Source organism: Lissotriton vulgaris, chromosome 7 (assembly GCF_964263255.1).
Source record: "Lissotriton vulgaris chromosome 7, aLisVul1.2, whole genome shotgun sequence".
In the NCBI taxonomy this organism is placed as follows: domain Eukaryota; kingdom Metazoa; phylum Chordata; class Amphibia; order Caudata; family Salamandridae; genus Lissotriton; species Lissotriton vulgaris.
Genome location: NC_141695.1, coordinates 289,021,015 through 289,038,082, shown reverse-complemented (window position 1 = coordinate 289,038,082; position 17,068 = coordinate 289,021,015). Strand labels below are relative to the sequence as shown.

Genomic DNA, 17,068 nt, shown 5'->3' with positions numbered 1-17,068 from the left:
ATTAGCATGGCTATGGAAAGTAAGCTTATTGTCGAGTAGAACTCCGAGGTTCCTGACTTTTTGCACAGGGTGAGGAGGATCTCCCAGCTCTGCTGGCCACCAAACTGGTGACCAAGACGGGGTCAGATCACCAAAGAGCATGACCTCCGTCTTGTCAGAGTTTAATTTTAGGCAGTTCTGGTCCATCCAAGTGCAAATTGCTCTCATTCCTTCCTGAAAGTTTGCGGCCACTGCAGCTCCGTTCCTATGAATAGCCAGGACCAATTGAGTGTCATCGGCGTATGATGTTATTCCTATGCCGAATGACTTGATCACCCTCGCTAAGTCCGATACATAGATATTAAAAAGCGTCTGACTTAGCGAGGAGCCTTGAGGAACTCCACAAGGTAAGGTGAAATTGGGCGAATAGTAGCTACCCATTTTCACAGACTTTACTCTGTCTGATAGAAACGATGCCAGAAGAGTCTTTGCTTTGCCCTGGATACCCATGGCATCGACACGGTCGATCAAGATGTTATGATCGACCGTGTCGAATGCAGCCGATAGATCTAAGAGTATCAGGATTGCTGTACCGCCTTGATCTAGAATTATTCTAACTTCTTCGGTTGCTTTTATCAAGGCGGTCTCGGTGCCATGACCCTTTCTAAACCCAAATTGGGTCTCGTCTAGTAGGTTGTTATCATCAATAAAGCTAGAGAGTTGTAAATTAATTGCTTTCTCAAATACCTTAGAGGGATAAGGAAGTGAGGCAATGGGTCGATAGCTTTTTAACTCTGCTGGGTTTAGTGTTGATTTTTTTAAAGGGGGCTTCACGATGACTTTCTTCCAGATTTTAGGGTAATCTCCTGTCTGGAACATCGTGTTGCAGATGTGGGTAAGCACCGGGGCTACCTGATCAGATACTAGTTTAAGTATACTTGGGGGACAAGGGTCCAAAGGAGATCCTGATTTGACTGCATTCATGCATTCATCTACCTCTGTTCCTATACGTTACGGACTAGGAGGTGAAAAAAACAGGCCCATCGCATCCACAAAGGGTGTACGCCAGGGAAGTATTTTGGCCCCATTTTTATTCCTTTTATACACAAACGAGGTGGAGAAATTCTTAATAGAACAGCAATTGGACTACCCGACTATAGAAGGGAAGCCGGTTCCCCTGTTGTCATATGATGACGACACTGTACTGATGACTTTGACAGCTAACCGTCTTCAAAAAGCCCTGACCGCAATTACTGATTTAATGACAGCATTGGATCTTAAAGTCAATTTTAGCAAGTCCTTTATTATGGTTTGTGGTCATAAAAACACAAAGACTAAGAAATTTGTGATTAACGGAGGAACCATTGAAAAGGTACCCGCTTTTACATATTTAGGGAATGTTTTCAATAATAAATTGAATTGGGACCACTCTATTGTAACTAGGGCCCATAGGAGGCATGTTTCGCTTTGCGAGCAAACAGGGAACTAAGCCAGTGGCAGAAATTCTAATCTTACATAAATCAAAATGCCGATCAGTTACAACTTATGATGCTGGAGTATGGGGAAGGTAAAAAAACAGTCAGTTACAAATTTTGGAAAACAAGTTTATAAAAAGATTGTTGATGGTTCCCGTCAGTTCTCCCACAAAATTCTGTCATTCTGAATTAGGATTGGACTATGTTGAAGATAGAGTTATAATTGCTCCCCTGATTTTATGAGGGAAAGTGTGGCTTTCAAATGAATTATCAATTACCAGAGTGATTATAAGGAATTCCTTAAGATAAGAAAATGTATCGTCCAATCCCTGGCTTTGCTATGTTAAAAATGCCTTTAATAATACCGGCCTGGGAAATTATTATGAAAACCTGGATGGTATACAATCCAATATAAAATTAACCATCAAAAATTGCCTACTACAGTGAGCTAAGAAGATCTAATCTGGAATATGAGACCTCAAACCATGGGCTGCTACGCCATCAGCAATTTTATATATCTTTTAGTATTCATACACAATCTCGCTTCCTCCTGACTAGGTTTCATCTCTGCACACTGCACTTTTTTTTGGCTTTTCCCAATCAGGTGTATTGGTGTGAGAAACGGACTCCCTGCCCCTGTAATAATTTAGCCGAACAAAGCACAATGCACTTTATGCTATTTCGCACTTTATATAAAGATACAAGGGCACGCTTAATCAGGCCCATCCTGGGGCAAATTTCCCCCTGCTCATACCAGGAGGGTTTTAATCACAATCTTTGTCCAACTCCGTCATTTGTTGTACTGTGTTAAATGTTATTAGAACAGCCTTATTAATCCGGCAATGGTATGAATTGCGACAAGGAAATACAGAAAAGGTGCTTTAAGCAATCATAGGGGAGAATTTGTATCTTGATATCCTTGGACTGATATAGAATATGGATTTTATGGATAATCATGTTTTGAAATTTTATATGTTCGGATATATTTAATATGTCTAAAATGCTATATGGAAAGTTTTAAGATTTGTTTTATCATTTTATCTATGTACTTTTATGATGCTTATGAATCGAATTAGGTTTTTCAAACAAACCCCTTTTATTTACTTCTTATCCACAGAATCATACAACAGTTCTGTCCAACATATCTGGAAGTTTTGAGTATACTCCAGACAACACCCAATAACATCCCATAACTATGCAACAGTGTTGTAATGTGGCCTATTTTCTGGCAAAAACATAGGGGTACTTCTCTTTAATCTCGGGATGTCGGCAGAATCTAAAGGGGAGTTCAGTTAGTCTGCAATCAGATTATTACAAACGCCTGTGGTCATGTTTATAGTTCTTAAGGGGAGGAGTATTTAAGTTTCATAATATGTGCTTATCATCTACAACCTGGAGGGCTGGCGAGTGTTAAGGCCCCCTTCTCCCGCTATGCTGAGGATTTCATGCAGTTTACTAACTAGCAACCCTTTAATCCCACTATCAATCCTTTCCTGAAACTCCAGGCAGAGGGCCTACACCAAATAATCACCCACATCTGCATATGCAAAGCCGCTGTTCAGCCAGGGAGCATAATCAAACTATATCAAAACGTGAAGGTCATCCAATCTCTGCCTCATATTTTAGACCAGCCTCACAATTTGTTTGATAGAATCATTCACATGTTTTTTTAGCTTGGTCTGTGACTGGGAAGACTATCCACATCTGCTAGACTCCAAACAAACAGGAGATCCTATAATTTACAAGGGGATTTAAGGCTTGGAGGAAGGCCACAGTGAAGCAGGAGACTAAGTTAGGCTTCTGGGTTAGATAGTGCAAGGGATAGATTCAAGACAGCAGTGACATTTACAGTCCATAACTTGTTCTGATCAAGCAACTGCGGTTTAGATAGCAAACAAATAATGGGAGGGGGATTCCAATATAAGACTTTTCAAAGTTGAAGTATTTCAGATGCCAATATAATAACTTAATTTTGTTTTGAGTTTGCTACCATTGATTTTTCATAAACTCACCTCGTCCACTCCTAACATTTCTTTTAGGCACTCACTCACAATTCATTCATCCATTTGCTCACTGATACTCTATTTATGCACATTCTCTCACATTTTCCTCCACTCATTTTCTTATGCATTCTTTGATCCATTCTTCCACCCAGCCTCATTCCCTACTGATTCGCATTATGTTTACTTAAATGTGCAACGCACCCTCACCAAAGTAGTAACTTGTCACTATGAAGAACATTGAAGGATATCCATTAAGAGAAAGTGATGACCGACTAGCAAAGGGATGGGTTTTAATGCTTGTTCAAACTGAGCAAATCGCTAGAGGAAGAGAGTTCCAAAGCTAGGGGACCAGAACATGGTACACTTTAATAGGGTGGGCCTTTTTGCACTGTATAACTCTTATCTTAAGAATGCTCTTGTCCATATGGGTTTATGGCTGAGAAAACTGAGGGGCAAGTACCATAAAATGCCCAGAGAATCAAATGTAAAATGGAGCTGTTGATTCACAAAAAGCCAATGAAAGGAGTGTCAAGTAGGGATAACAAGATGCACGCCAACAAGCCAGCATTCACCTGTTCACACACAAATTTACTAATGAATGAAAAAGCTTGTCCACTTAAAAACTAAAAATGTAAAAAAGACCAACTCTCTTGGATAATGCTAGTTTTAAAGCAGAGGGTGACTCGAGCTTTTGGGCTTGGTGTGTGTGGACGGCATGTACATAACTTAGTCTGTTATCACTTAGGAAGGTTACGTTGTTCATTCTCAGTAAACAGGTTGATATCTAAGATTCACTGTTGACCGGCTTCCATGGAGAGTTGCCTTATCACCTGTGCTCTAATATTGCTCTAAATTGAAAGAGAGTTCATTTACTGGGTTGATAAGCTATATAAAAAACAGCAATATTAAATATGCTCTGTAGTATTTCCATATCACTTATCCATAGACAGAGTTTCAAATACGGTCTAGATATTGCACGCACAAAATAGTAACCGATTAGGCGATCTGCATGGTCGAATATTTAACCATCACCACTAACTACTTGAGCTTTCAAAAGTTAATCCATTCATCCCATAGCCGAAGATGCAAAACTTGAACGCTCACGAAACGTTAGTAGTTTGTCCAATTCTGCAAACATACTCCACCCAAATGAGCTCACAAGCAACCCGGTGGTAGCATATACAACACTACCAATACCCAAGATATGTATGCAACAACTCATTTCACTTTAATTCGAATCCCAAAAGTGTATTATCAGAGATGAACAGATAATAGAGCAACAGGACTTGCTACAAGGTTTCGTCAATTATCATGATGCTCAGGCCATCATGGTGGCATTTTGTAAAAGGGAGTCAAGAATAATTACTACCACCCTTGACTGTGTACCCTTCCAGCTTCCATTATTTTAGCTTCTGCAAGCAAAATGTTCGCTAGTCGTGTCCACAAACACATGGCACTAAACTATTTTCTTCTATTAAGATTGGTATTCACTTCTTGACAAGAATCCAAATGGAGAAAAAAAATTCCAGACCCTTTACTGCGAACAAATTAAAGCTGCAGAGAAATACTGGAGAAGTGGTCTGTCTTGTACAGTTTCCCCAACACCTCCCATTAAGGTATAGGTATCAGTTGGTCACTGCCTTGTATGGCACCATATAAGTAACTTTCAAGTCACACTTACAACCAGTATCCCCTTACAACATGCTTCACAACACTTCAAGCAGAACTGAAAAGGACATTGCAGGTTGTCTACAAATGTAGCTGAAATGATAAGTTGTCACAAGTAGAACATAGGTTACTCTATTCAGTACCATATACATTTCATGACATGTTCAGTGCTCAAGCCAAAACAATTGAGGACATTTTATAGGGGTGGGGGGTGTATATAGTACCAATAAGGTTCTATATATTATTATTTTTAAAGTGAAAGTTCTAAGCACACTTGCCATCCTGCTATAGTCTACAAACCGATCTACCATGTACAATATTGTGACACCATGTTTCGATCTGGTTACTCCAAGAATCATGTGAATTCACAAAACTTGAAATCTACTCTGATAGAAAAAGTAAGAGCCCGATTCACAAAGGCAATCTGAGACAAAAGTCTAACTTTACAACTTTTGATATTCACATAGGTAATTTACCAGTCATACCTTTACGTCCGCAGTCGGGCCATACTCTCCAGCGTGGGCCGAATGAAGTGTACTCAATGGGCCGGAGCGCAATTTTTACAGAAAGGAACATGAGATAAATGGTAGAGGGGGTCATGAAAATCAGATAGTGCAGGGAAAAGGGTGTGGCCAGACACTGCATCACATCCCAGAAACGTTTGCTCCATTGCATCATGGTATAAGCAGTACACAATTTGCAGTCTCCTCAGCATTGACAATAGTGTTACACTAAAATTAAAATTTGCCTTTGTGAATCGGGCCCCAAGTGTGTGGAGTATTTTCTGTCCCATTTTGTTACTTGATCCCGAAACCCAGGCTGGCTACTGCCTACTCACTTTGTATAAAAGAAGGTAATCATTTTTTTTTTTAATACAGAGAGTAAAAATCACTTCTCCGATGTAGAAAAAAATTCCAATCATTATAAGAACAAAAGTCTTTCAGCATTTAAAGCTCCCATCCCATGTGCAGCCCTCTGCCATGCCCCTCCTAGAATATGAAAATCCAGATGTAGAATTAACGTACTGGGGCAAGCTTTAGATCACCATTATAAATACCCACAACAATACTGGTCACCTTACTCTGTGCTTACCACAGACACGTCTGTATGAAGTACATCTGGTCAAAGCTTTTTGAGGCTTAAAAAATAAACACTTTTTTGAATGAAAGCAGGTAGCTTCAGTTTTTCCTACGCTTTTTTATAATCTTTCTAGCGCTGCTGGCAAACTGTCTGTAGAAACACCACCGTTCTAGCGCAGCAGATAAAAAGAAATCATCAAACCCTGGGAATATAAAGGAACCGCTTGAACGCTCCAAAGAACCATCCCACGCATAGTGAGTACACCAAGCAGCTCTTTATGCCACTGCCAAATTGTCTTTCAATAATCTCTTATGATTTGTATCGCTATGAGCACCAACCGAACAACAATCACCACTCCAACAACCGAAAAAGCTTCCGCTTTGAGAAACAATCCGATTTATATCACTGCATTACAAATAAGCAAACTTGACACAAATTTTGAGGTGTCACCTTCTTAAAACAGCATGTGCACCATTTCAGGGCAAATCGCACCGGATTAGGATACAGATCCTATGCATTAAGCAATTTTACTGGACTTACATGTATTGGCAAAATTAGTTGAGCAGGCTTTAAGTGAAGGGCATTCAGTCAAAACTTGTATTTTCTAAAAATTGGTTCTCGTTCACCCAAGTGAACCTTTTATGAACTAAAAACTTCTCAAAATAAAATTCTGCAGCATTCATTTCTATTTCTGCTGGGTTCAACTAGTAAAAATTATCTCACAGTGCGAAAAGCTTGTGTTCTTCCTTCCATGTACCACCGTCTTCAGTGTTGCAGTAATTGTTATAAGGTGATTTTAACCATGACTGACAATTTGTCCTAAGAAATGTAGGATTCCGTACGTTGGCTTTCCATTTCTTGCAGCACCATGATGCAGCTCAACTCAATATGGCAAAGGTATGCCTAAATGTTTTTGTTTTTTTTTTTTACAAATCGGCAGGGTTGCGATTGGTGTAATTGTCTCTCTCTCCTAATTTCTCCCAAAGATAACCTCTTCCAGACCTCAAGGACCAAAGCAGAATTCAACTCCGTTTAAGCACATTTGCTATCCCTACCTGGAGAGAACAATATTCCTGGCCACCTCTTAACTTGAGATACGGAGAAAGGGATTGTAGTCTCTCTGAAAAAGCACTCAAGCTAATTTACCTCTTTCGATATAAAAGTGTAGGCATAACTTCCGTTTCATATTCAAGCACTACTCTGCTTTGCCCAACCTTAGGAAGGCATACTGGTAGCTGACTTGCACTGCTAAATCTATCATCTGCTTTTCATTCCACACCCAAGTCTAGCCTTTAGATTTATATTGCTTTGTATTACGCAACGGTTACACATTTTGCATCAAATGGGAGTGATAGACTTATTGACAAGCTCATATTTGGAATTTAGGAAGTATACACCATTTCTGGTGCACTTTACATCAGACTTCTAATAAAGATGTAGAATTCCTTGTTTCGGGTAAAACAAGACGTTAGGGCTCAGTTAACTGTAACCCAAAAATCCAACATGACAAACTTCTGTTACTTAGGCAAACAAAAAACATAAGGGGTTTCAGACTTCCTCGTGATGAAAATTCCGATATAGAAGTCTGAACACTGCACAGTCCACCAGCACTTTTTGAAAGCTTCTCTAATAGAAGGGCGACCCATGGAGGCTTCTTTATAAAAAGGTTTGCATTTACTTCAAACTGGAAAAGGCAACCAATAGACCTCCAGCATTAGAAAACTATCATGCTTTCTTGTTCCTGCAACCAGAGCAGCAACTATATTGGCGGCCATTGCGAAAGATTCACAGATGTTTGTGAGTGGTCATACAGAAACATGTTAAAACCACCTACATAAGTGGGTTTGAAAGCAGACGAATGCAGGGAATGATTCTTTAAAAAAAAAAAAACAATCCAGCATCGACAAATTCCATCTCTGACCAACGGGAAATAACAACGGCTTGATGCAAGAGATACAATAGTTTTTAGAAAGTAGAACCTCAGGCAGAAGAATGAAATCCAGTTTCCAATAAACGCAAGACAGTTAAGTGGACAATGAGGATGTGATTAAGACAAACATTGAAGGCTAGAGATGCCCAACTAGAACAGCATATCGGGTCGTGGCGAATTCAGCACACCACAAATCACTGTTATGGTGCGTGGGATGGGTTTGCTGGATACAGATTTCACAAATGTCCTGGCTCAGAAAGGAAAGACAAAAAAAATAATGCATACCTTCCAATACACATGGGCAGGGGCCCTCCTGCGACTTTGTACAGTACTCGTGTGATTTCCTGCCTATTGTATCTCTCTTGTTCTCTGTAAAGTGCCCGATGTACAGTCTCTCCTTCCCCAAATGTATAGTATTGTTGGAATCTCCTGCCTACCTTATGGCCCCTCAATTTCTTTAAGCTCTATGATGTACAGGTCCTGTGATACACTACGCTCTATACTACCGTTTGACTATGTAAAGCGATCTGATACCCTCACGGGTCAAGTTCGCGCTCTATAAAACCTTAAAATAAAATATAGACGTCCAACTCTATAGGCATCAAAAACATGCAAGGAGGCAGTACTTATGCTAAGTAGAATGGAAATGTTAATAGCCCGAAAAGACATTTCTTTCAGGGTGGGTAATATGAGCACCGCTATCCATTACAAATTGTACAAGACATTCGGCCCTTTTCAAAGTGTCCAGCAGCACATGCAGTTATAACCAAGAAGCAATCACAGACGATTTTTCACTAGTAAGCAAAAGCTGCCAAATTTGAACAGATCTGCTTTTTGACAACCCCAATTCTCCTAACATAATGTTCTTGTCACCACTGTGCCCTGATTGAGCACATTTTAGGTTGTTTTTGCCAATTATGCCTTGGAGGGAAACTGCTCATTTTGGGACGAGGCTTTGAATTATCAAAATGAATCGGACTTGGAAGACAGGTGACACCTGAAGTCTCTCACTACTTCCGACATTTTAACATTGAAAATGCATGGTTACAATCTGTGAAAAGATAGGAAGCTTGAAAATGCCCCGATTGTCTTTTCGGGGAGTTATAAAGTCTGACAGCTCCGCAGAGACTATGGAAACTGCAATAACCACAAAATGAATACAAACTGAAAATAAGGAGAGAAGGGGGAGGGGGAGATCATCAGGTCTCTAACAGTTGCATAAAAATTTACACACAAGGACATGGGTTGTAGACAATCGAGTTCTGGAAAGTCATGAGGAAGAAAGAATTCCAAGGAGAGGTGAAATAAACTACATTGAGGAGCTTCAGTGATTACGAGTTAGCATTCTTGAATCCAGCCGCGAGTCTGTTCAAAACAAAAAACGACTAGAGAACGTGTTGAAGATGGCAAAGAATGGAAACAACGATTAAAGGGTCAAAGAGAGACTAGATAATTATAGGTGTAAGTAAATGAACTTTAAACGAGGCCCTTGCAAAACTCACACACTGGACTTACTGAAAAGCAAGTTAATCTCTGGGAGGAGCAGACGATAGCACAAATCACCAGTATTTCACCACCTATTTCACCTGGCACAGTCAAATGTTACTTTATACAGCTACAATTTGACTAACAGGTCGACCAGATGGAGACATTTGGGTATTTGATTCTAAAGTTCCCTCATCTCATTGCATAATTTGCTTTTAAGTGAATCAAATATATTAGTTTTGCAAGGCCCTCATTTAAAGTTAATCACACTTTTATTTGGCTATGCTTTAGTCAATGTCCAGCTGTGGAAGGCAGAGTTTTTTTTCTAAACTGGAGTTTGTGCCTAATCCACCAGCTTCCGTGTCTGCGTGGTAATCACTTTCTTCACCTCGGTGAATATGAGTATAGAGATCGTCTGAATACCCACGAGACTTCTCTCCCCAAGAGGTCCACGGAGCACATGCTAATTAATGTATTCGTTGTGGACCCTGAAAAAGTCCCTAATGAGCTGTGATGACCGTACAAGTTCTAGTCCCAGACACTGAACCTTTCACCAGTGTGTGAAGTATCTCCCGACTTCCCCTACTGCCAGTAGTGATTATACCAACTCAGTTTAACGTTCATTGCCTGAATAAGATATGTTTTATCAATTTGTTAACAAATTGACTCTGCTGACCTAGAGGTGCATATGAAAAATTCGAATAAAGCATTTGAACTAGGACTGAGCAGTAATTGCAAATGTTCAGCACACTGAACAAAGTCTCAATAGTCAAACACTACTAATTTTGTAATTTATGATTTTAAGACACTCAGAAAATTACTTTAAGCCAAAAGCTTGACTACAGTAATTTGAGAGATTATATGTCAAAAATGCCTGTCTGTAACCAGTTACACAATGTGATAACTCACTGTTAAAATCCCGCCGAATTTAACAAATGCTTTTCACAATGACTAAGTTAGGCATACAGGCTTTATCATAACTTTTTGTAAAAAGCAGTTCAGGCCTATGAATCGGAACATAAAATTTCCCAATGCCCAAATCAGGTCTGTAGGTCATCACTATAACCAAAGAAGGCCTACTGTTCTGTGAGTAAGCTTTCCCACATGGAAACCACCAGGCAGAGAGACATAAAATTAAAGTTTGTAAAGCAAAATACTAGCTCACCTATGAGGGACTATCCATTTTACTCGCAGAGCAAACCCTCCATGCCCAATGGTTTGTCACAGTGGGTAACCAACACCAAAACTCTTACCTAGTACAGTATTCAGAGAGATTCCATATACAAATAAACCCTTCTCTGCTGGGTTTCAGGGTTTAAAAACAATTCCTCAAATGGATTGATATTAATAAATGCGTTTTCACAATACATGCATCGGGCCTTCTGCCTATATCGTAGCATTCCATACTAAACGGATCAGACCTTTATACAGGATCATTTGTCTGCCATCTTATCCAACCCTACTGCGTCTAAGCTTTGCCACAAGTCAAACAGTGCAGTACAAGCACTCTTGAGTGGAAGCACACAACTTCAGCCCTTTCAAATTCTGTACTCTGGCAAGCCCAAGTGGGTAGAGCCTAAACCGCTTTCTCAGTGACACTTTGAAAGCTCTTTTTGTTGATAATATAAATTCTGGTGACAGCTACACTGTCAAGTCACACCTAAAACTGCATGTAGGTTAGTGTAGCCCTGGACATACCATATTGCAATCAAACACACAGATGCACTCAAGTCTAAAGTTAATGATGGAAAGGGACTGAAAAACGGTGCATTCCTCATTACTTTTCCCCTCCCGTCTGTTCTGTTGCCTGAGATACCAAACACTGTAAAATATCTACTTTTCTAAGCCACTTTAACAGCATTATAGTACCATGTGTAGCCCTTCTCATTTAAGCGTGAAACTTTATGCATGTTCACGAACCTTTTCTAGGCATCCATACTGCTACAGGCTCAGGAAGTTGGATACAAAAAAATAAATAGTCGCAGCTTAATGAAGGGAGCACCTTCTGCGAAAGCATATAATTTTGTCCTAATCAAAACCTACTCCTGTCCACCAACATGTGGGTGGAGTCAAAGCCCCTCTGCAGTACCTCTGAAAACTCTTGAGATTGGTAACATAAGGTCATATGACACCTGGGTTGTCAAGCCAGACCTAAAAAGGACGCTTTATTCCTCAGTTTTAAAAAGGTTATTTAACCTACAAAGAAGATCTGCTCTTCGTTTTCAACTTTTTTTATTATTTTTTTTTGGTAAAAGCATCATAGCCGACTGTCAGCCAATGGCATGTGAAATAGTTTCTAAACGTCATGGAATGTACTTTGTAGCTACATTCAGAGTGTACACCTCCATTTGGATTTGTGGCACAATTGTACATGTTTGGGCCTTGTGATTTAACATAACTAAAACGTATGTTTTGGTTTTTGCTCCCAAATTTAGACCTCAGTAGTCAAATAGTGATTTCAAAAGAGTTGGCACCTTCTGACTATTGCAAGCAAGATGTTTCAAGATACCAACTGAGAAATTAAATGCCCAATACAAATAACACAAACGGGGCGAATGTAATTATCCTAGTCATCAACAAACAGGACTTTAGCAATTCCTTAAGTGTACCTCGAACAAAAATCTCAAGATTGTTTAAGGTTAATTATTGCAGGATATAGGGCGAGGAGGACAGATTGGTTTGGTTACATCACATGATCTGTAAAAAAAAAAAAATTCTAAAGAGGTTGGTGGCGTTGCACTGATCTATGGAGTGAGAAATAGGTAATACTGGCAGGGAGCTGAGGCAAAGCTTGAAGGTCTTGAAGATTGTTTGACGTCGGTTTTGATGATTGCCTTAATACCTTATCTGGCTACTGTTTACCTAATGCAGTGTATGTATGTTGCAAAGGTAGTTCAATAAGAGTGAGGTCAAAATGGGCTGTCCTTTTCTTTTTTTTCTTTCAGGCCTGCAAATTGCGTGGTTAAGGTGAGCAGTATCTTTGGAATAACATGGTGCTGATAGTTTAGGTTTGCACTTAACTACTAAAGCACTAGTGTATGGATGTCTACACAGTTTCTAACGGAATGCATTAAAAGTTGTTGAGCAGAATATATAGAAGTTAAAAACGTTAACGGGGTGAAATAAAATGTCATGCTGTAGATTTTTAATGGGGAAATCCTTGAAGCATCACAGGCAGCTTATTCTCTTTTATGCAATATCAATTACTTGGTTGGAAATGTAACAGAGGGGTTGGAAATGTAACAGAGGGAAGAAAAGTGGTCATATCCCAGTCCTGAGGTGCGGGTGGTTTGCAATGGATCGTGGATGATGGCAAAAATGGGTGATGTTGAGAATATAGCTTTTGCTGTGGGTTAGTTTGGCAACCTGCTGTATCACACTGAGATTGTCAAGGAGGTTGAGCATGGTATCTCTTCTGTTATTTGCAGTCTACTCGTTGAGAAGTCCGAAGTCTGATGACAGCGAGTTGGATGGATGAGATGATAAAGAGGTCATCAATTTCATCTATGAAGTGTTCTGTTCAGTAGGCCTTGGCCCACAGTTGCAGTAACTGGTATGTGGAGCTCCATGAATTAGACTGTCACTGGTTTGCTAGGGAGGAACGTTGAGGAAGTTTAGCGACGACAGATCCCAGGTGTAGTCAATGAGCATGTGGAGTGTAAATAGCCTGTGGGCTCCAGGACATTTGGACTACCGCTCTGGGTTCTGTGACAATTGGCCTATGTTATTATCATTGGTCTTCAGCGCCACTAATGAAAGAGACTATTTTGCACCATGCCAGTTTCATATGTCAGTGTGTAAGCTAGCCAAACCATAATGCACACATAGAACATTGCTGCTCAAAATTTGTATTGCTGCTGAAAGTAAACAAATACATTTAATCTATTAGGAACCATTGCTAATCAATCTAAAGGAGAAAAAACACAGCTGCACAGACCAGTCAAGACGATCTTGTCAACACAAAACTTTGGTCTGCGAGAACACAAAAAAGCACCTGTGTGCCCGGCCAAAAGTGTTACAAAGACAACACACAAGTGGAAATGTGCTATATACATGCCCTATAATACACAGCCCCATGAAGAAACACCTTGTCACTTGATCCTGCAGAGTGTAGATCTGCGATGTAGACCTTTCTGACATTCTAGCAAGCCAAGAAACTCACTCCAACCAATAAAATCAAAGTTCAAAGCAGTATCCTACAGACAATTAAAACGGAGTTAGAATCCAACTAACATTTTGCTGCACTCCAAATTGACCTAAATGAACAGACTAAGAACCATAGGTATTTAAAATAAAAAAAATCCAGTCCCAGATGCCCGAGCATTGCCAGGTACAAAGAATACTAGTAGAGACTGTTTGGGCTGGTGTTACAAGTAATAAATGCTGGTTTCTATAATCGTCAAACTACTGCATGAATAGGCTCAAGAACCCTTACACAACTTTGTTATACAACCATTTTATATTACGTACTGATGACATTATGTTGTGACATGGGTGAAGGCTTAGTTACTTTGGGACACGTGTACTAAAGCATTTTCCGATAGGCATAATGGGTACAACCTTTGATACATCTGGCCCTTAATGAATATGGTATAGGTTGTGGGAAACTATGTCCATCCTCAACATCACCAAATTTTACAGGAAGCAAGCTCAATGGGGCAAGGTGACTAAGACAAAACGTAAAAACTACTAAAACATCCAGTAAGGGCCATCCAAAAAATTATAAGCAAGCTAAACCTGTGACAAAACAAAAAACTTGGCTAATACAAGCATTTGAAACTAAAAATATAATTCCACTAAGATTGAGTAAATAAATTAAATGAGCAAAATTAACGTTAACATTAAAGTTATGAAAGAGATACTAACTTCTAGAAGGTTTCTTGTTGCAGTGGGACGATGGTAAGTAGCACACTGGATCCTTGTTGATCCACTCAGTCTGCAATGCTGCTAGCATTCTCTGAGAAGGAGGTTCTTCTTCTGTGCTGGACGTGATCACCATCGAAAATCCTTCTGCAGTCAATTAGATGTAAATGGTTTCCTTTGAATCCAAAAGGGAGACTGGTCCCGGGCTTGGCTTTCATTCATCCATACCTCAAGAACGAACCACAATATGTTAAGGTCGCGTTCAGCAGCACCTTGGCTGGGTCCAAATGTACAGCAAGATCCTAGTGCCTGCAAAGCAACATTCTGGAAAAATCCTCATCCAAAAGTTTGTTCAGAAAGGCAGCGTTTAGAACTCCGGGTTAGGAGACAAAATTCTAAAAATAGAGGGTCTTGCTCAGGTCAAGAATATCCAAACTATGTGTACCCTGTTATACCAGAATGAACGGGCAGACTTTTTCCAAGCACAAAGAGGTGGTCTGTTTTAACAAAAAAAACTAAAAATATTTATTAAAAAATTACATCGACGATAGCCCTGCACGTGTTTCCATGAAAAAATGGATGGGGAATCTTAAGCTTGTAGCCTGTAGATGGTCCACGATCGAATAGGTATGTCCATCTCAGTTAAACATTAAGACCATTCGGTGATATTTTTTTATAATCAATGGACATAGGGCTAGTTGTTTGACAACTGTTGAGGTGGTGGTCTGTCACCAATCTGCAGCTTCAGGAGCCAGGCTAGGTGTCTAATAATCCTTAAGCGGACAAACGACCTATTCATTTAGTACCTCTTATCTTGTCGGAATGACAGGGGCCTAGTGACGTCGTGTTGTCCCTGCACTAAGCACCGCAAACAGTTGCTGTCGCCAGCTCAGGACAAGAACAGATATCCGACACTGTGACAGCCTAGCCTCATAGAGCAGCTACCTGGAGGACTGACATTAAAATCCTACAGGGAATCTGTGGATGCACACGGTTGATGTGTAGGCGAGGGGTGTCTCCTCGATCACAGATAGTCAGTCCCCTTAGGGTGGTTGGTCGAAACCTAGAAGCCACGAATGGGTTACCCTGGCGGCATCGAGTCAGCTTCCTATGGAGAGACGCAGCCAGTTCAATAAACCCTGTTGTTTCTGGGGCTGCCCGTGGCCCGGCCAGATGATATCACATGCGAGGTGTCCGGAGGCTGTCCTCACCTGTAAGACTGCGCTTGACACCTAACTGTGATCACGGGTGTGCAGGTCCGCAGCTGCCCTTTGCTGCATCTTCTCCTGTATGACAGCTGGGCCAGGCCTTCTCACTAGAGCAGGTACAGGGACACTATCCTCACCGCGGTGAATGCAGGGCCGCAGCAGAGTTCCGCTGCTGATAGTCTAAAAGGCCACGGCCGATCCCTGCAGCAAATATTCCAGGTATAGACCTCCTGTCATAAGCGATCGCTTGGCCGCGATACCCCCAGAAGCAATTGGAGAGAGGGTGTAAGGCCAGGCCTTTTCCCTGCATCAGTTATCGGGAGGCTGTCCTCGCAGGGGTGGGTACAGGCCTCTCAAGATGCGGTGTTCAACTGCGGCTGCTGCACCGCTCCTGGTCACTGCAGCAGCTCATGGGGCCGAACCGTGCAGCAGGCCCTTTAGGGGCGGGCTCCCCTCTTTGGAGTAGGTGTCTTCTCCCTCCTTGGGTGCTGCTCCTTCAGCGGGGCAGGCTTCTATGCTGCTCCGGCAGTGTCAGCTCGGCTGCCTCTGGGAGGGGACTTCCTGCTGCGACAACCCGGCTCCAGCGGTTGAGGAGGCTTCAGTCCGCGGCGTGTCAGCTCCCGGGCCAGCTGCTCAGGAGGCGGCACGTCGCCCTGGTCTCTGCGGCCTCCCTAACTCCTACCTTCGGCTCTCCCCGGCGTCTCCGCGGCTCCCTGCCTCCCCTCCCCGCTCTCGGGCTCTCCCGGCTGCGATCCACACCCTGGGACGCACCAACACTGGCGGAGGGGGGTTGGCATCGCAACACATGAGGGTCTCAGTGCAATTCTAGCAGATGACATACAGGAGGAAAGCTCCGGAGAACGTTTCAAAGAGAGAAATACACGTCTGCGTGTTTTTTTTACTGAAAAGACAGCTTTAATGCGTAGACTATACACCCCTGCCCATCTGCATCACAATGAGCTCGCCCAACGCGCCGCTCCATTTATAGTAACGTAAGCAGTTAAACCTTAGAGCTGCCCTCAGTGCGCGTTCTCACGTCAATGCGCGCTCTGGTGTTCGTGCGCGCCCCGACAACTATATAGACAACGACGAGAGACTACGATACGGAACATAGTGTATACCAGCCTAGCTACAGAGGTACAGTCCCAAAGTAATAACGGAAAGTGCGACATATCAGTTCGTTGCAGTACAAGCCTTGAAGAATAATATATCATGCTAGAAGGCAAGCAGGATACTACACGTCGTAATATCACTGCAATTCTACACAGGACTTCATGGGGTGCACACGACATAGAGCGTGTCACGTCTTTGCCGACAGCACAGTGAGCCTATGTCTTATTAAGCCACAACCCGTAGTAAAGTTACAGTCCACAGTCT

General features: G+C 41.5%; 1 protein-coding gene across 1 annotated transcript in view; it reads right to left on the bottom strand.

Moving 5' to 3' along the window:
* LOC147701406 (dual specificity tyrosine-phosphorylation-regulated kinase 1B-like) overlaps positions 1 to 16,470 on the bottom strand; it is a 493,059-nt gene extending 476,589 nt beyond the window's left edge. Inside the window, exon 1 of the mRNA XM_086930085.1 lies at positions 14,487 to 16,470. Coding sequence (XP_086786211.1) covers positions 14,487 to 14,619 — 133 coding nt within the window. The 5' untranslated portion in view covers positions 14,620 to 16,470. The remainder of the gene's footprint in view (positions 1 to 14,486) is intronic.
* Positions 16,471 to 17,068: the final 598 nt, after the last annotated feature.